At 40.3% G+C, this 19,726-nt stretch overlaps 2 protein-coding genes across 7 annotated transcripts in view; one reads left to right on the forward strand and one right to left on the reverse strand.

The window, feature by feature from the left end:
• Positions 1 to 1,539, reverse strand: part of PRCP (prolylcarboxypeptidase) — a 117,636-nt gene extending 116,097 nt beyond the window's left edge. Inside the window, exons 1-2 of one of the 5 annotated variants that reach the window (XM_053561158.1) lie at positions 1,172 to 1,539; positions 525 to 649 (exon numbers count right to left, since the gene is read on the reverse strand). In XM_053561158.1, the coding sequence (XP_053417133.1) occupies positions 525 to 649; positions 1,172 to 1,214 (168 nt within the window). In that variant the 5' untranslated portion in view covers positions 1,215 to 1,539. Of the gene's footprint in view, positions 1 to 524; positions 1,126 to 1,171 lie in introns of those variants that run through there. The other 4 variants (XM_053561163.1, XM_053561162.1, XM_053561160.1 and 1 more) reach the window with 4 other exon arrangements.
• A 517-nt stretch (positions 1,540 to 2,056) lies between these two features.
• DDIAS (DNA damage induced apoptosis suppressor) overlaps positions 2,057 to 19,726 on the forward strand; it is a 38,056-nt gene continuing 20,386 nt past the window's right edge. Inside the window, exons 1-2 of one of the 2 annotated variants that reach the window (XM_053561373.1) lie at positions 2,057 to 2,187; positions 9,688 to 9,805. In XM_053561373.1, coding sequence (XP_053417348.1) covers positions 9,693 to 9,805 — 113 coding nt within the window. In that variant the 5' untranslated portion in view covers positions 2,057 to 2,187; positions 9,688 to 9,692. Of the gene's footprint in view, positions 2,188 to 9,687; positions 9,806 to 19,726 lie in introns of those variants that run through there. The other variant, XM_053561372.1, reaches the window with a different exon arrangement.

Below are 19,726 nucleotides of genomic sequence, written 5' to 3' on the forward strand. Positions count from 1 at the left end.
TCTTACAGAGGATAAGAACTGTCAACAATTCTTAGTAACAGGGCTATAAAATCACTTTGTACTGATCCTAAAATGACACGATGGCTTTGGGGCTGGATAAAGATTTGATATTACCTAATAGGTAAAGATAGTAAAATATGTATTTAGGGGCTACCTTTAGGCAAAAGATGACTCTAGACATATACTAGGGGCTGGAGTTGACACTCAATAATTTGAATTTGGGTGGTCAAGGGAGTTTGCACCGGCGCATCCTCTGGGAGCAGGGGGAGTTCAAGTTACTATCGTGGCCTATTACAAAAGAACCTGAATCAAGAGCATGGGGAGCCAGGACTAATATCAAATTATCGGCAACTAAAGGAGAATTTTTAAACAGAACTGGGACTTGGGGCTACCATCTAGAGTGTGTGAGCCAAAGACTAGGCATTAGGAGATCTGAATTTTGGCGTGGCCTCCGCTGCCTGGACTCTGCGGGGCGGAGGTTCTGGCGGTTGGGCCTGGGATCCCGAAGCCCCTTCCCCCCTTACCTTCTGTTGGAAGTAGAGAACGGAGTAGTCCTTGGCTACAGCCGGATGGGATGTGGGGTTAGTTGGCAAGTGCAGGCTACCGAGGGCTATTAAGGCCGGCTGGAGGGCTTTGACGGACCCGGACGCTAAGAAAGCCAGGAGCAGGAGCTGAAGGGCTAGGCAGCCCATAGTTGAGACTGGCGGACGCAGTGCGGGTGGGAAGGCGGGAGGGAGACTGGCAGAAGAGCCAGCCTTAAGCCCGGCCCAGCCCGCAGCTCCGCCCGCCACCACAGGCTCCTCCCCGGGGAAAACCAAAGCCAACCATCTACTCAACCAAGCCGCCCAAACCAAGTCACTCCACCTACACGGCCCCCGCCCCCGAGGCCACTGCCTTCACTCACTTCCCTCTCGTGCCATCCGCTCCTTAGAGTTTTATCTTCTTTGAGGTCACACCCCAGGTCTGCCCTTATCATGCCCGGGCCTCCTCCTTCCTCATCGCCGTATTCCCATCCTTAACCTCTGGCGTCCCACCAAGCCCATCTCTTCTCTGGGTCACCCTGTATTGCTACCTTTATCATCACCGCCAAAACCTGCCCTGGCCACCTCGATTCCATGGGGATACCCCCCGTTCTCCGCAAATCCCATATAATAATAAAAAACATGCCTACCATGACTATTTCTTGACAGTTCACTACATGCTAGCATACGCATGATGGCACACACATCATCTCATTTAACTCAATGATCAGAGCAATCTGTGCCTCCTGTGTGATTGTTATTCCCATTTACAGATGAGGAAACAGAGACTCAGAGACATGCGGGGACTTGCAGTGAGCTACTCAGACAACAAAAGTGCAGCACTGCTTCGCAGACCGCTTGGTCCGGCTCCAAAGACTACACTCTTTGCATCCTTGCCTCCGTTATGCCAGTCCATCCACCCCCTTTGGTACTGTTCTTGAATTACCAAAACCTTCCTGTTGCCGGCACAACTCATCCTTCCCGGGTCTCATGAATCCGGGCAGGTTCCAGTCTGTTCCTCAGATTACTCCCCTTTCCTCTCCGGGCACCCAGTAACCCACCCCAGGCCCCGCCTCTCTCCCTCCGCCCGCGTTTGTACTATTGCCTCCAGCACAGCGTCCCCTCCTGCCTTTAAGGCTCCGCCATCCCGGGTGAGTTGGCTTCCACGCCCTCTTCCAGTCACGCCTCCCGAACCAGGGGGGGACGCTACAGCCCTCTCCCACGCCTTCCCGCGGCACCTTCTCCTAGGCGACTCAGATCTGCCTCCAAACCAACTTTACAGACTGCACGACTGTTGTGTGTGTGTGTGTGTGTGTGTGTGTGTGTGTGTGTGTGTGTGTGTGTGTGTGTGTGTGTGTGTGTGTGTGTGTGTGTGTGTGTGTGTGTGTGTGTGTGTGTGTGTGTGTGTGTGTGTGTGTGTGTAAATCCCCCAAATCCTGACTCCGCCCCAACTTTGAAGATTGCAATTGTGGGCTGGGTTTCCCGGCTCCTCTCCACGCTTTACGGCGCCTTCTCCTGATTGGCCCTGAGGAGCACCGGCCAGAACGTCATGTCCGGCGGAAGAGAACGCGGGAGATTTGACTGGAGGGCTCTGGGCGAGCTTTGGTCTTCCGCGGGTCTGCGGCCCTGAGGACCTCCTGGGCTGGGTCCGGGTCTTCTGCCCCAGGTGAGGAGCTGGGTAGAGAGGTTCTTGGGGCGCTCGAGGGCGGGAGACTCCTAACAAAGCCCTTAACTTCATTATGATTGAGACTTAAAGAGTCCTGCACTTTTTCCTGTTTTTTTTCAGGACTCATTCTCTACAAAAGGGTGGCCATGAGAGTGAAAGTTCATTTTATTTTTAGTCAGTGCTGTTGAAATCACTTTACGAACACTTATTGGACACTTAACTGTGCCGTCAAGGTATACTCGGGGTGATCTCCTAAAAGGATAAACACAGGAAAAAGCGCAGTTCTCGCTTCTGTAGTTTGATTTGCAAAGACATATTCACCGGGCTGTGAAGAGCGGTACTTGCTGGAAATGGGTCTTTCCCAAGCTGCTTTGTTGGCCCAGAGGGAAAGCGCTTAACTGAGCCATATACTCAAACCAGAAACTTATAAGTTTTTAGGTTTCTTTCTCACAGCTCACATCTAGGCAGTCAAACCAGTCTCCTGACTATCTCAAATCCGTTCACTTCTCTCCACTTTAACTGACATTACCTTGATTCAACCCTATGACTGCTATGTGGCTGTGACAGTGGCCTCACCGCTGGTTCTACTTTCAGTCTTGCTACCTTCCAATTCAGTCTCCACATTGCCCGGCTGATAAGGCTCAAATATGGCCAGACACTCCACATTTAAAACGTTTCCTTTTTTGTGGAGAGCGGGCTGTGAGACTGCAGGGTCCTCACAGCCTGCGGAACTTTAAAGGAATGAACCCCCAACTGCTTCTCTTCGGTTCCCAAAACAGCCATATTCCTTTCTTCATGCTCCCTCTACCAGAAGCTCTTTCTTTGTCTAGTTAACTATGCAGAGATCCTTGTAATTGTTCCCTTTCTTCTCCTTGTCATATGCTAAAAAAGTTGGGTAGAAACCACTAAGTCACATAGTTCTTCCTTTGTTTTGTCAACTATGCTGAGATCCTCAAGATCTTTCCCTTCTTACTTCTTGTCATATGTTAACACAGTTGAGTAGAAACAATTAACAAGATGATTTGTCTTTATTAAAGTCATTTACATTTTCCAATTGTACTGTAAAACCAAAATTCTATCATTTGCTTAAGCCATTTCCCCATTATTGTCTATGTCACTTCCCCCTGGACAACCCTGTACAGATACTATAAAATAAAGCTGATTTTGTGCTTTGGGGCTGGTTGCAGCCATCAGCTCAGTCAGTCCTCCCAATCCTATCTTTTGTCTCTGTGTCTTTTCTTATGCTGTATTTTTCTCAGTCTCCACCAGTTCCACTCTGGTTCGCTCCCCTTCCCGGCGCTGTTTTGCGACACTATTTCCCCTAACATGGCTTACAGCTTCCTTGTCTGGGCTTTGCCTGCCTCTCCTGCTCCTGTGGTTTTACACCATCTGTAACCATACAGAATGTCTTTTGTGTTCCTCAAGTGCACTATCTTTTCTCTCACCTCCAGACCTCTTCTAACCTCTGTCTTTGATCTGCCTAATTCTTACTCATTCCTTAGGTCTCATTTTGCAAAGCCTCCTGACCCGGCAAGATTGGATCACGGAGCACTCAGTAATTATTTATTCTGCACATAGTTTTAAAGTTCCTCTTTCCTCTGTGCCAAGAACTTTAAGGTACTGAAATACAATGGTAAACAAAGTAGATTTTTGTTCTAATGGAACTTGCCTTTTATAGATGGACTTAAGGAGAATAACACAGTTAGTTAAACTTGTCTAGGAAGGCCTTTCTACGGAGTTGATATTTAAATTGAGGCCCACAAGATGAAACTGATTCAGCCTTGCTAGAGAGGAAAAGAAGAACATTCAAAGAAGCAGAGTAACTAGGACATTCAAAAAGGCCTGAGGCAAGCAACAATTTTACATCTTAATGTCCAAAAACCTAAGAAAAGACCAGTGTTGCTGAAACATACTCAGAATGGATGGTTGTAGGAGATGATTCTGGAGATGGGCAAAGATCATGCAGTTAGGAGGCTAATGCTCAACATAAGCAGGAGAGACGATGGTGGTTTGGATTAAGGTAATGGTAAAATATATGGGAGAAAAGTGGATGATGGTTTCTAGATATGGAAATAGATTCAAGTTCTTACTGATGAGTGTGATATGGGATGTGAGAGAAAGGGAGAAATGAAGGATGACTCCTAGTATCTGGCCTGAGTTACTAGCTAGAGAGTAGAACCATTTACTGAGGATGGAGAAGACATTTGTGCAATGAAAGATGTTTGAGAGGAAACCAAGAATTTAGTTTTTTTTTTTAATCTATTAAAGCTTCATATGGTTATGAGACATCCAAGTACAGTTGGCTTTCTGGGAAGTTGGTTTGCATATATTGTTTATATCCTTTAATTGATGATTACACATGGTCTATCTTACCCAGTAGATTGTATTATGAATTCTTGATGATGGCATCAGTTGACAAACACAAAAATTTTCCTAGTTAATGGTTTTTTTGTTTGTTTGTTTTGAGACAGAGTCTCACTTTGTCACCCTCGGTAGAGTGCTGTGGCATTAGCAACCTCAAACTCTTGGGCTCAAGTGATTCTCTAACCTCAGCCTCCCAAGTGCTGACACTACAGGCGCCTGCCACAACACCTATTTTTTTAGAGATAAGGTCTCTCTCTGGCTCAGGGCAGTTTTGAACTCAGGAGCTCAGTCAATCCACCTGCCTTGGCCTCCCAGAGTGCTAGGATTACCGGCCTGAACCACCACACCCAGCCTAGTTAATGTTTTAAAAGCACTTTTTACCACTATTTCCTCCTTCACTGAAGGTTTTATCTCCTTAGTTTTGTTTATTTAACTTTTGGTCTTCTGCCTGCCTGTCTCTTTTCTTTCTAGAATTTTCATTTTAATGTCAGTAAACTATTTTTTAGGGATTTGTTATGACTGCATTTAGAAAAATTAGACAAAACATGGGAGACTGTTAGAGAGTATTAAGAAAACAATTCAAAAAAAAGAAAACAATTCAAAATATCCACCCTTCCCATAGCTGTGGCCTCTTTACCTATTATAAAATATGAAATAGGAAATCTGAGAGCAATAAGGTGACAAAGATTTTCTCGAAAGGTAACAACAGGAGTGAGACTCTGTCTTTACAGAAAAAAAAAAAAGAAAGAGAGGGAGATTAGGTATACCTCCTTATCTCATTAGAACTAGGGACTAGTTTTTGAAAGGGGTGATTTCATCCTTTGGGCAGAGTCTTAAAACCAATACAAATGGTTTCTTTAATATGAAACTTGAGCAATGATGAACTACTCATCAGAATGCTCGAATTCCAGACCTGACTCCACCTGTTTCTTGACCTTTAACAAGTTATTTAATTTCTTGGAGTGGATCAGATAATGATGTAAAAGCACTTTGGAAACCGTAAAGCAGGCAAATGAACCCAACTGGATTATAAACCTTAAGATAGGATCCACATCTTACATGTCTCTATCTTCTCTTCATCCTCATCCCCAAATGCCAGTTCACATTAAATAATTCATTGAATTTTTTCTCTCTGATCTTTCATTTAGTAAGAATTATTCTAGATTTTCTAAGGAGAAAAATAGTGCATTGGTATGTGTGCAAGTATGGGCATGGTTTTTTCTAAGAACTTGGTTATGAGGGAATTAAGCTGAAAGAGCACCAAATAACGGATTACAGCAAAACAATATAAAAGAGGCTGAAATGTTCTCTAGGTCTTGGAATTTAACTATAACCATGTTAATTGCAAATGTTCACCATCACATAGTCTCAATGGCTAGACCATTGGTTTTCAAGTGTGGACAATTTATGTGGCCATTACATAGGAACTTAGAGAAATGCAAATTTCCAGGCTGTTGTTCAAGACTTACTGAATCAAACTTTGGAGTTGGATGCATTCACCATAATACAAGTCAAGCAGTAGAAAAAGATAAACTAGGTGACAAGTATCATGAAGAAAATACTCCAGAAATAACAATGGCGGTAACTAAATGACTGTTTGAAAGGGTCTTTTTGTGTTATTGTCCACTAGACAATAAATGGGAAATCTTTCTGCTGGGGTTCACTGTTTTTTAACCATTTGACCTCTTTTGTTTTACTTCTCAAATTTACTGGTAAGGTACTATTTTTTTTTAGATAGTTATAGACATGTAGTTTTCTTAGACATATGTGATCCACCAGAGGGCAGTAAACCCGTAAATAAAGACAATTTAACTAAACTTTCTTTAAAAATATGGCAATTAGTGCCACCACAATTTATGTAGAAAGGAATCCGGAATTTTCCTACTTATTTAAGTTTTTCATTTATTGATGACTTGTCTTCCCAGTTGAACAGTAAACTTAAGACAGAAAGTGTCTTATTTTTAATTGTTTAACCCAAAATACTTAGCATAGTATCCTGGTCATCTTACGTGTTTAATCCATTTCTTAAAATTTGACTTTGACAACAGTTGTCTAAGGAATATGATTTGATGAATGTCCTTATAGTTGTGGCACAATATAAAATTCTGTTTTATAGCCCTAAAGACCATAGTCTCAGCTCATAATATGATCACAATCAAGAAAAATTAGAAGAATAAAATGTAAATAATGATTAAGATAGGTAAACAGTATTTTATGATTTGGTAAAATTGTGTTTTTTTTTTTTTTGTTTGTTTGTTTTTTTTGTAGAGACAGAGTCTCACTTTATGGCCCTCGGTAGAGTGCCGTGGCCTCACACAGCTCACAGCAACCTCCAACTCCTGGGCTTAAGCGATTCTCTTGCCTCAGCCTCCCCAGTAGCTGGGACTACAGGCGCCCGCCACAACGCCCGGCTATAAAATTGTGTTTTATATTTCATGCTATATAGCAAAGCTGTGGCAAACTAGAAATCATGAAGAAGGTTAATAGTTGAAAGTCAGGTTGACAATTTTGAAGCTTGGTGCTAGAGATACTAAGAAACAGTTCTAAGATCTTACTCTGGTTGTGGAAAAATATATTGTAAACAGATTAATTTAATACAAAGTGGTAAATGATAAATGAAAAAATAAAATCACTTAATCTAGAAAAACTTTCTGAAGAAGACAGTCCCTGAGGAAGGCTCTCAAAGAACAACGAGCATTAGCTAGGAGAATGAAAGGACATTTTAGAGAGAAAAATGGATACAAAGCAGAGTCACAGAAATGTGACCCATACTATGTATGCAGGGGAGCAAGAAACACAGCTCATTACTTTTTGCTGTTTCCTTGAGCATAAATTACTAGCACATCAAAAGCAAGGGAGAAAGTCAAGAGAATAGGCATTAGAGAGAATAAAACCAAATAGACAATAGGGTAGAATAGATAAAACAAAAGGTAGGACTGTAGGAGTACAGTAGTGTAAGATAAAGAAAAAGGAAGAAAAGCCTTCCTCTTTTTGTTAATAAATACTTTCAGCGAGGCTTTAAATGGAAAAGGAAGAAAATTCTGGTATTGTATGGTATATGCCTATGTTATAAAAATTTTCTTAAATTGCAAGATTCTCGCTTGATGTCTGTAACACAGTGTTTACAGCACCACACATGCACCCAAGTTTCGGGTTTGACCCTAGCCCAGGCCAGCTAGACAACAATGACAACTGCAACAGAGGCATTGTGGAGGGTGCCTGTGGTCCCAGCTGCTTGGGAGGCTGAGGCAGAATTGCTTGGGCTCAGGATTTTGAAGTTGCTGTTAAATCTTATTCTCACTACAAATAACTTCATTTACACTTGGGTAAGTGGCGTGAGAGGCGTAACTTTAGGCTTGTCTGAGCTTTGGATATGCCTTCCTCACTAAGCTTAATCATTTCTAGTTTTTTATTTAAATTGAGAAACATGAAACTATTCCTTAGACATGAACGCTTATAGAGGCGGGTTATCAATTGGCCTAATTTTAATATTTATTGTGTATGTTAGGAAAGAAGGATGCCTGAGGAGAGGAAGAGAGATGGAGGGTATGAATAGCCAGTTGGTGGAACCAGCAGAACACACACATTTCTCAATTAAGTTCACGGCACCCCAAAACATTTACAATACTAACATCAAAGATCACTGATCACAGATCACCATAACAGATGTAATAATAACGGAAAAGTTCTGGCTTGGCACCGGAACTCAGTGGTTAGTGCACCAGCCGCATACACTGGGGCTGGTGGCTTTGAACCTGGCCCAGGCCTGCTAAACAACAATGACAGCTGTAACAACAAAAAAAAATGCTGTGATGCCACAGCACTCTACTGAGGGCAACATATTTTTCTTTTTTTCTCACCAAAAAAAAAAAAAAAAGGAAAAGTTTGAAATATTGGGAGAATTACCTAAATATGGAATGGAGACATAGAGTAAGCACATGCCATTGGAAAAATGGCTTTGGTAGACTTGCTTGACACAGGGTTGCAATAAACCATTAATTTGTAAAAAATGCAATTATCTGTAAAGTACGGTAAAACAAAGTATATAATAAAATGATGTATACCTGCATTTTATTATTTTACTTTGATGTGTTTTATACAAAGATTTTAAAACACTGACCTTCCCTTTGACTGTGTAATATTTTCCTATTTCTACTAATAAATCTGGTCTTTTTTTCTTCATGCTGTATAAAATGTGCATACTGGGGGCGGCGCCGGCCCCATATACCAAGGTGGCGGGTTCAAACCCGGCCCCAGCTGAACTGCAACCAAAAAAAAAATAGCTGGGCATTGTGGCGGGCACCTGTAGTCCCAGCTACTCGGGAGGCTGAGGCAAGAGAATTACTTAAGCCCAGGAGTTGGAGGTTGCTGTGAGCTGTGTGAGGCCACGGCACTCTACCGAGGGCCATAAAGTGAGACTCTGTCTCTACAAAAAAAAAATAAATAAATAAATAAATAAATAAAAATAAAAAAAATGTGCATACTGGAATCTTAACTGACTTCTTAGCTAAAAAGAATCATTTCCCATCTATTTAGGTTCTTTTAAAAATTCAGGTATGTTCACATACAAGTTGAATATCCTTTATCTGAAATGCTTGGGACCAGAGGTATTTTAGATTTCTAATATTTTCAGATTTTGAAATATATGCATATACATAATGAAGTAATATCTTAGGGATGAAACCCAAGTCTAACTACAAAATTTATTTCTGTTTCTTATTCGTAAACCTGGAGGTAATTTATACAATATGTTTTAATAATTTTTTTGTGCATGAAACCAAGTTTGTACTAAGTACTTATACAAGTGTGTGGAATTTTCTACTTACAACATGTTGGTACTCAAAAGATTTTAGAACTTTTCAAATTTTGGATTTTGGGGGTTAGGGCTGCTCAACCAATAATTTCCTTCCTCTAAATGGTAGATATAAGTCAAGCCAATATGTTTAAAATCTTTCTGTTAATACTTTTAATTAAGCAGAAAAAAGTGCCAGTACACTGACACTTCCTTCCCTTTGAAAGTGAAACAAAAGACATTTAGTGGATTTGCAGTAAAGGTTAGGTGGTTTTCTTAAGAAATGAGTATGGGCGTACAATGAACAATTTGCCATTCATCCAAATGGCTATTTTGTTTTGCAGGCCGCATGAATAAAAGAAGAAAATTTCTTCTTGCCTCAGTACTTGCTCTCCAGAATTTCAGTTTTATATATCCCTCGTGTCAAAAGTGCCTCTCTCGGGTAATTCTAGTCTCCAAAAGGTAAAAGTAAAGCCTATAAACAATCAGAGAGGAAATACAAATGTACACTCAAGGGCAAGTAAGGACTAAATTCACCCTGCCAGGACATGTGATTTCTCTCAGGGGTTGGTTCTTATGTAAATTCCAGATCAGAATAGGCTGGTGATGATCCTCTATTACTAGGGAAAAGTTTTAAATTGCTGCCAAATCTTCACTAATTACCTGCCTCAGAGAAGAAAAATAACTTCTCAAGAGAGTAAGTCCCAATCTTGGTGCAAAAACATAGGTCACTTCTGGGATATCCCTGAGAGTAATGTAGGAGGTTTTTGTTTGTTTATTATTTATTTTTGCATGACCTTCCCCAGACTTTTTTTTTTTTTTTTTTAATTGTTGGGGATTCATTGAGGGTACAATAAGCCAGGTTACACTGATTGCATTTGTTAGGTAAAGTCCCTCTTGCAATCATGTCTTGCCCCCATAAACTGTGACACACACCAAGGCCCCACCCCCTCCCTCCTTCCCTCTCTCTGCTTTTCCTCCCCCCCCCATAACCTTAATTGTCATTAATTGTCCTCATATCAAAATTGAGTACATAGGATTCATGCTTCTCCATTCTTGTGATGCTTTACTAAGAATAATGTCTTCCACTTCCATCCAGGTTAATACGAAGGATGTAAAGTCTCCATTTCTTTTAATAGCTGACTAGTATTCCATGGTATACATATACCAAGCTTGTTAATCCATTCCTGGGTTGGTGGGCATTTAGGCTGTTTCCACATTTTGGCAATTGTAAATTGAGCTGCAATAAACAGTCTAGTACAAGTGTCCTTATGATAAAAGGATTTTTTTCCTTCTGCGTAGATGCCCAGTAATGGGATTGCAGGATCAAATGGGAAGTCTAGCTTGAGTGCTTTGAGGTTTCTCCATACTTCCTTCCAGAAAGGTTGTACTAGTTTGCAGACCCACCAGCAGTGTAAAAGTGTTCCCTTCTCTCCACATCCACGCCAGCATCTGCAGTTCTAAGATTTTTGTGATGTGGGCCATTCTCACTGGGGTTAGATGGTATTTCAGAGTGGCTTTGATTTGCATTTCTCTAACATATAGGGATGATAGACATTTTTTCATATGTTTGTTAGCCATTCATCTGTCTTCTTTAGACAAGGTTCTATTCATGTCTCTTGCCCATTGATACAGGGGATTGTTGGCTTTTTTCAGGTGGATTAATTTGAGTTCTCTGTAGATCCTAGTTATCAAGCTTTTGTCTGATTCAAAATGTGGAAATATTCTTTTCCATTGTGTAGGTTGTCTCTTTGCTTTGGTTGTTGTCTCCTTGGCTGTACAGAAGCTTTTCACTTTAATGAAGTCCCATTTGTTTATTTTTGTTGTTGTTGCAATTGCCATGGCAGTCTTCTTCATGAAGTCTTTCCCCGGGCCAATATCTTCCAGTGTTTTACCTATGCTTTCTTGGAGGATTTTTATTGTTTCATGCCTTAAATTTAAGTTCTTTATCCATCTTGAATCAATTTTTGTGAGTAGGGAAAGGTGTGGGTTCAGTTTCAGTCTTTTACATGTGGATATCCAGTTCTCCCAACACCATTTATTGAATAGGGAGTCTTTCCCCCCAGGTATGTTCTTGTTTGGTTTATCGAAGATTAGGTGGTTGTAAAATGGTAGTTTCATTTCTTGGTTTTCTATTCGATTCCAAGTGTCTATGTCTCTATTTTTGTGCCAGTATCATGCTGTCTTGACCACTATGGCTTTGTAGTACATACTAAAATCTGGTATGCTGATGCCCCCAGCTTTATTTTTGTTACTAAGAACTGCCTTAGCTATACGGGGTTTTCTCTGGTTCCATACAAAACGCAGAATCGTTTTTTCCAAATCTTGAAAGTACGATGTTGGTATTTTGATAGGAATGGCATTGAATAGGTAGATTGCTTTGGGAAGTATAGACATTTTAACAATGTTGATTCTTCCCATCCATGAGCATGGTATGTTCTTCCATTTGTTAATATCCTCTGCTATTTCCTTTCTGAGGATTTCATAGTTTTCTTTATAGAGGTCCTTCACTTCCTTCATTAGGTATATTCCTAGGTATTTCATTTTCTTTTCTTTTTTTTTTTTTTGTAGAGACAGAGTCTCACTTTATTGCCCTCGGTAGAGTGCCGTGGCCTCACACAGCTCACAGCAAACTCCAACTCTTGGGCTTAAGCGATTCTCTTGCCTCAGCCTCCCGAGTAGCTGGGACTACAGGCGCCCGCCACAACGCCCGGCTATTTTTTGGTTGCAGTTTGGCCGGGGCAGGGTTTGAACCCACCACCCTCGGTATATGGGGCCGGTGCCTTACGGACTGAGCCACAGGCGCCGCCCCGGTATTTCATTTTCTTTGAAGCTATGGTGAAGGGAGTTGTGTCCTTTCTCATCTTGACTGTTATTGGTGTATACAAAGGCTACTGACTTGTGGACATTGATTTTATATCCTGAAACATTACTGTATTTTTTGATGACTTCTAGGAGTCTTGTGGTTGATTCTTTGGGATTCTCTAAGTATAAGATCATGTCGTCAGCAAAGAGGGAGAGTTTGACCTCTGCTCCCATTTGGATTCCCTTTATTTCCTTGTTTTGCCTAATTGTATTGGCTAGAACTTCCAGCACTATGTTGAATAGTAAAGGTGACAGAGGACAACCTTGTCTGGTTCCATTTTTAAGAGTAAAAGCTTTTAGTTTTACTCCATTCAGTAAAATATTAGCTGTGGGTTTGTCATAGATAGCTTGAATCAGTTTTAGAAATGTGCCACCTATGCCTATACTCTTCAGTGTTTTAATTAGAAAAGGATGCTGGATTTTATCAAATGATTTTTCTGCCTTTATTGAGAGGATCATATGATCTTTATTTTTGCCTCTGTTAATATGGTGGATAATGTTTATGGACTTGTGTATGTTAAACCAGCCTTGCATCCCTGGGATGAAGCCTACTTGATCATGATGAATGACTTTTGATGATAAGCTGTAATTTATTGGCTAAAATTTTGTTGAGAATTTTTGCATCTGTATTCATGAGTGAGATTGGTCTGAAATTCTCCTTTTTGTTTGGGTCTTTCCTGGTTTTGGTATCAGGGTGATGTTTGCTTCATAGAATGTGTTGGGGAAGATTCCTTCTTCCTCGATTTTTTTGGAATAATTTCTGCAGTACAGGAATAAGCTCTTCCTTAAAGGTTTGATAGAATTGTGGTGTGAAGCCATCTGGACCAGGGCATTTTTTGGTTGGAAGATTTTTTATTGTTTCTTTAATCTCAGTGCTTGAAATTGGTCTGTTCAGAAGCTCTATTTCTTCCTGGCTAAGTCTAGGGAGAGGGTGTGATTCCAAATATTGATCCATTTCCTTCACATTGGGTGGCGCCTGTGGCTCAGTCGGTAGGGCGCCGGCCCCGGCCAAACTGTAACCAAAAAATAGCCGGGCGTTGTGGCGGGCGCCTGTAGTCTCAGCTACTCGGGAGACTGAGGCAAGAGAATCGCTTAAGCCCAGGAGTTGGAGGTTGCTGTGAGCTGTGTGAAGCCACGGCACTCTATTGAGGGCCATAAAGTGAGACTCTGTCTCTATAAAAAAAAAAAAAAACATTTCCTTCACATTGTCAAATTTCTAGGCATAGAGTTTCTGGTAGTATGATCTCTTGTATCTCTGTGGGATCAGTTGATATTTCCCCTTTATCATTTCTGATTGAGGTTACTAGAGATTTTACTTTTCTATTTCTTGTTATTCTGGCCAACGGTTTATCTATTTTATTAATGTTTTCAAAAAACCCAACTCCTTGTTTCATTAATTTTCTGAAGGATTCTTTTGTTTTCAATTTCCTTGATCTCTGATTTGATTTTGGAGATTTCTTTTCTTCTACTGGTTTTAGGCTTAGATTGTTCTTCTTTTTCCAACTCTATAAGATGGCTTGTGAGTTTGTTGATGTGCTTTCTTTCTGTTTTTCGAATGTAGGCATCTAAAGCGATAAATTTTCCTCTCAAAACTGCTTTTGCAGTATCCCACAGGTTTTGGTAGCTTGTGTTTTCATTGTTGTTATGCTCAAGGAAGTTAATAATTTCCTGTTTTATTTCTTCCTTCACCCATCTGTTATTCTACAGAAGATTGTTTAATTTCCATGTCTTTGTGTGGGGTGAAGCGTTTTTGTTAAAGTTGAGTTCCACCCTTAGTGCCTCATGGTCTGAGAAGATATAAGATAAAATTTCAATTCTTTTGATTCTGTTGATATTTGTTTTGTGTCCCAGGATATGATCAATTTTGGAGAATGTTCCATGGGGTGATGAGAAGAATGTGTATTCTTTATCTTTGGGATGGAGTGTTCTATGTGAGTCTATCAAGCACAGTTGTTCTAGGGTCTCATTTAAATCTCTTATATCTTTGTTTAATTTTTGTTTAGAGGATCCGCCCAGCTCTGTAAGAGGAGTGTTTAAGTCCCCTTTTATTATTGGTATTATCGTATATCATATTGCTCAGACTGAGTAAGGTCTGTTTGAAGAATCTGGAAGCATTTAAATTGGGTGCATAAATATTTAGAATTGAAACGTCTTCTTGTTGTATTTTTCCTGTAACTAATAAAAAGTGACCGTCTTTGTCTTTTTGACTTTAGTTGCTTTAAATCCACATGAATCTGAAAATAAGATTGCAACTCTTTTCTTCTGAATCCACTTGCCTAAAAAATTGTCTTCCAAGCCTTGACTAGGAGCTTTAATTTGTCTTTTGAAGCCAGGTGTGTTTCTTGTAGACAGCAAATGGATGGCTTGTGTTTTTAATCCAGTCAGCCAGTCTATGTCTGTTCAGTGGGGAATTCAAGCCATTAACATTTATTGAGATAATTGATAAGTGTGGTAGTATTCTATTCATCTTATTTTGTGAGAGTCCATTGCTTAGTTTTATCTTTTGCATCAGTGTGGAGGTTAGGTTCTGTTCTTTAATTTCTGAGTTCTTACTTTGCTGCTGATCCATTGTGGTGGTCAGTGTGCAGAACAGGTTGAAGTATTTCTTGTAGAGCTGGTCTTGTTGTGGCGAATTTTCTCAATGTTTGTATATCCGTAAATGATTTGATTTCTCCGTCAATTTTGAAGCTTATCTCAGCAGGGTACAGAATTCTGGGCTGGAAATTGTTCTGTTTAAGTAGATTAAAGGTAGATGACCATTGTTTCCTTGCTTAGAAAGTTTCATTAGAGAAGTCTGCGGTCACTCTGATGGATTTGCCCCTGTAGGTCAGCTGGTGCTTACTCCTGGCAGCTTGCAGAATCTTTTCTTTTGTCTTGACTTTGGACAGGTTCATCACAATATGTCTTGGAGAAGCTCGGTTAAAGTTGAGGCGACCTGGGGTCCGATAGCCCTCTGAAAGCAGTGTGTCAGAATCTTTGGTGATTATTTGGGAAATTTTCTTTTATAATATTCTCTATTATGGCTTCCATTCCTCTGGGGCATTCCTCTTCCCCTTCTGGGATTCCTATAACTCGTATGTTGGAACGCTTCATAAAGTCCCATAATTCTGACAGTGAACGTTCTGCTTTCTCTCTCTTCTTTTCTGCCTCTTTTACTATCTGAGTTATCTGAAGAACTTTGTCTTCTACCTCTGAAATTCTTTCTTCTGCATGGTCTAACCTGTTGCTGATACTTTCCATTGCATCTTTAAGTTCCCTGATTGACTGTTCCATTTCCTTCAGCTCTGCTATATCCTTTTTATATTCTTCATATCGTTCATCTCTTACTTGATTCTGTTTTTGAATTTCCTTTTGGTTATTTTCCACTTTATTAGCAGTTTCCTTCATTGTTTCCATCATTTCTTTCATTGTTTTCAACATGTGTATTCTAAATTCCCTTTCTGTCATTCCTAATGTTTCTGTATAGGTGGAATCCTCTGCAGTAGCTACCTCATGGTCCCTTGGCAGGGTTGTTCTGGACTGGTTCTTCATGTTGCCTGGAGTTTTCTGCTGATTCTTCCTCATGAGTGATTTCTTGTATCTATTTCCTTGCCCTAATTTTCCTTTCACTTCCTCTTGCTCTTTAAGTTCCCATGCCTGTGGACTAAGGTTTCAATGAGTCCTTTTGGTATAGGACCAGAAGGATGAGAAGGTTGAATAGCAAGAAGGGATAAAAGAAAGAAGGAAAGAACGAAAAGAAAATAGAGAAAGGAGAGGGGTTGGGTAAAAGGAATATTGACAAAAAGAAGAGAGGCACAGAAAGAGGGAGACAGAACAATATAGCTGTACAGTAGGGTCCTTTGACACAATCTTATAAAACTCCAACCTTTGGGGTGCCCTGTTGGGTGGTTTCCTTGAGGTCAGCAACTCTTTGCTAACCTGATCAGACACAGTACCCCACCTCCACCAAGTAGAGAGGTAAGACAAAAATGCTATAAATCAAACCCAAAGAAGCAAACAGAAAACTTTACAGGATAAAATTGGGTGAAAAACCAAATAATAGGGGTAGAAACACTAGCAAAAATGAAGTTCTCATTATTGAGAAAGGCAGCAATGGGAAATTGTATTTATGCTAGAAAACTGGAGAAAGAAAAAATCTGTATGGAAAAGGTGGAAATTAAAAAACAAAACAATAGTAACAACATCAAAATAAACAAAAAAAAAACCAACCAAAAACAAGGCAGTATATATATCTTGTTGAATATTGTCTGGGTGATAGGTGGTCTTCTGGGGTATGAGATGTTAATTACAATGCTGATACGACTGGAGGCCTCTGCTGATTTCTCAAACCCCTCAGGGCAGACACCCTAAGTCTCTCTTCAGCCCTCTTAAAAGGCACTTTAAGCTTCTAAACTTGCTAAGCAGAAGCTTTTCCAGGAAAGTGCTTGTCACTGGAATCACTGGTGAAGTGGCTATCCACTTACCCTGTGTGCCAAAACCGGTCTCACTCTCCCCCTGAGGGTTAGGGCTGTAAGGCGGCTCAGACCCAGCCTTTAGGCTGCTCAGTTACTAGGTTCCACCCGATCCTTGCTCTGCAACCCCTAGGGTGGACGTTGTTGGGGCAGTTCTCTCACAATGCCTCCCTGTGGCCCACAGGCAAACACTATTAGCTCTGACCCTCTGGCTCAGTGGCTCAGTCTTGAGTCCCAGACAACGCCTCCGCACTCCCACTCAAGCTCTCCCCAAGGCAGTTCAACTGAGTGCCAAGTCCAAAAACACCAAAACAGTTCACAGGTAAGGCCTTTCTGGTTTGCAGTCTCTCTGCTACTGCACTTACAGCTGTTGGCGGAATTAGACCTGTCCAACACACGCGATTACTTGGCAGTTTTCCACTGTTTTTGTCCTCCTCTTGGGGTCCAGAAGTCTCTCGCTGACTCCCTGTATCCTCAAAGGGGTGATTATAGGCAGATCCCACCAGCCAGAGATGCCTGGAGTCTTATCTCCCCAGACTTACAGTGCCTGGATGCAAGGAAGCTGTTACTCAGCTGCCATCTTGCTCTCCCTCCCAGACTATTTTTTAATATAAATAAAGTTTTTGAGACACAGACTATGTTATAATAATCTGTATCCTTCAGCAGCTAGAAAGGTATTTTGCACATAATTCATCAAGAAAAGATAAGGATATTTAGTAAGTACCTAGTGGTATGTAAGAAAGAGTAGCATGCCAGCAGTATTAACCATTAGCAGTAAACAGGGAAGCTGACTGGAATTAGCAGTTCTAATTTACATCTAGATCTTGAGATCCTTGCAGTCATTATCACTGTTCCTTTATTGAGCTGCTTTCACAAGTACTCTTTTATAAGCACTCTCAGGAAGACTTTACTTTTATTATTCTTCACTAAATCCCTAGCATTTAACCTATGGCTTAGTTCATAGAAATGCTCAACAAATGTTTGTTAAATGACAATATGGTGGGCTTTGCCTTTGATCAGAATCTATTCTTAGAAGCAGTGTGGTATACAGTAAGCCTTTACTTAATGTTGTCAGTAAGTTCTTGGACACTGCAACTTTAAGTGAAATGACTTACAATGAAACCAGTTTTTTAATCTCATTAATATTATGAGGAAATTGCATTAAGGACCTACCATACATCATTTCTCTTGAAGTCACAGTGTCTAAAAACCTATCAGTGATGTAAAGTGAAGACTTACTGTAATGGGACAATTTCAAGCTTTAAAAATACAACAGTGTTGCTGGTGCCTGTAGCTCACTGGGTAGGGGGCCAGCCACATACAGCCAGGCTGGAGGGTTCAAAACAATGACAACTACAATCAAAATTAGCTGGGCATTGTGACTGGCGCCTGTAGTCCCAGCTACTTGGAAGGCTGAGGCAAAAGAATTGCTTTAGCCCAAGAGTTTGAGGTTGCTGTGAGCCATGACGCCACACTCTACCAATGGCAACATAGTGAGATTCTGTTTCAGTAAAAAAACAAAACAAAACCAGCAGTGTTACAGATGAGCTCTGACACTCATTAACTGTATGACCTGGCACAAGATATTTAACTTCTGTGAGTTGTTTGTAAAGTGGGATAATTGTGAAGTTAGAGAGTTATGAAATATAACATGCTTAGAACATTGTCTGGTACATTATCAGTGTTTTATATATATGCATATATGTGTATAAACTTTTTTCCAAGTTATTTCTTTTAAAAATAATCTGCAACAAAATGTTAGGTTGAACTATAATACCGTTGTTACCTCTTTAGAGTGGTAATACCAATACGTAACCTTAAATGAGTATTTCCTCTACATAGGCACTGTGTTAGCAACTTTGTAGGTGTTTTATCTTTGAGTACAGCAGCGCTATGAAATGGACGCTATTGCTAATGCCCAACCTTTAAAGCAGATAACTACAGCTTAGAAAAGTTAAGTAACTTGCCCCAAATCACATACTCAGCTAGTTAGGGGTAGAAACATATTCAAGCCTAACTAATGTGACTGCTATCTACATTCATAATCACCATATTACCTCCAAATTAGCAGTAGAACTTGTATTCAGAATGTTATCTTTCCCAGAGTTTAAGATGCCATGGGAAAGGATCTCTGACTAGACCATTGAGGCACATAAAACCCACAGCATGTGATATTTGTCTGTGGAAACATAGCTCACAGAAATATAACCTGTTCTCTGCATATATTACATTGACAATACTAAAATAAAATTCCCATAATTTCTGGTGCTTATCTCTTCTGCTGTTTTTGCTTTCCTTACTTGGAAAGTTGTAAGCTAACATAGGAAACAGAAATTCCTCACATTCATTTCCCCACTGTTATAGCCCAGCAAATTTATGACAGAGTTCTAGCCCTGGAAAAGATTTAGAGTTTTGAAGAGCAAAGAGACTATTCCCAGATTTCTTTGAACCCCAAATCCTTAGTAACTACAGTTGTAATAGGTATTTTGTATTTTATGGAATTAGCTTTTTTCTTTTTTTTTAACCTCTAAGATTAGAGCACTGGTGGTTTTCAAACTATACATGTTCTGCAGAGGCTTAGGCTCTCCATGAAGTGCCTCTGGAGGGAGATAGTATTAGAGTAGCAATAATGGGTAATGCTGAGTGGTAAATAGGCCTCTAGGGCCCCAATCTTAGTTTCAGCAAGAACACCATTCTATTCTCATCCTTGCATTAGAGTTAAAAGTTAGATTTCTTTTGAAAAAGGGTATTGTCATATATAGACATACAAATATTTAAAAATACCTGTATATCAAGTAAGTTTCGTCCTTGATATGAAGTACTTAACTGTATAGACACACACCCAAAATTATGTATATGTGTACTCTCTCAAAAATTATGAGCAAGGGAATATATTTATTTAGATAAGCTATCCACCCAGCACAAACATGCAAATTGCCCTTCTGGGTGACTTAATGGAGCCTGTAGTTCGTTTAGTGTAGAAATCTATCTCTAACATTAATGACTACCTTTTCTTATCTTAAATGGGAATCATAGCTCACAGATTACCTATGCTTCCCCCATCCCA

This window comes from Nycticebus coucang, chromosome 14 (genome assembly GCF_027406575.1).
Source record: "Nycticebus coucang isolate mNycCou1 chromosome 14, mNycCou1.pri, whole genome shotgun sequence".
Classification (NCBI taxonomy): domain Eukaryota; kingdom Metazoa; phylum Chordata; class Mammalia; order Primates; family Lorisidae; genus Nycticebus; species Nycticebus coucang.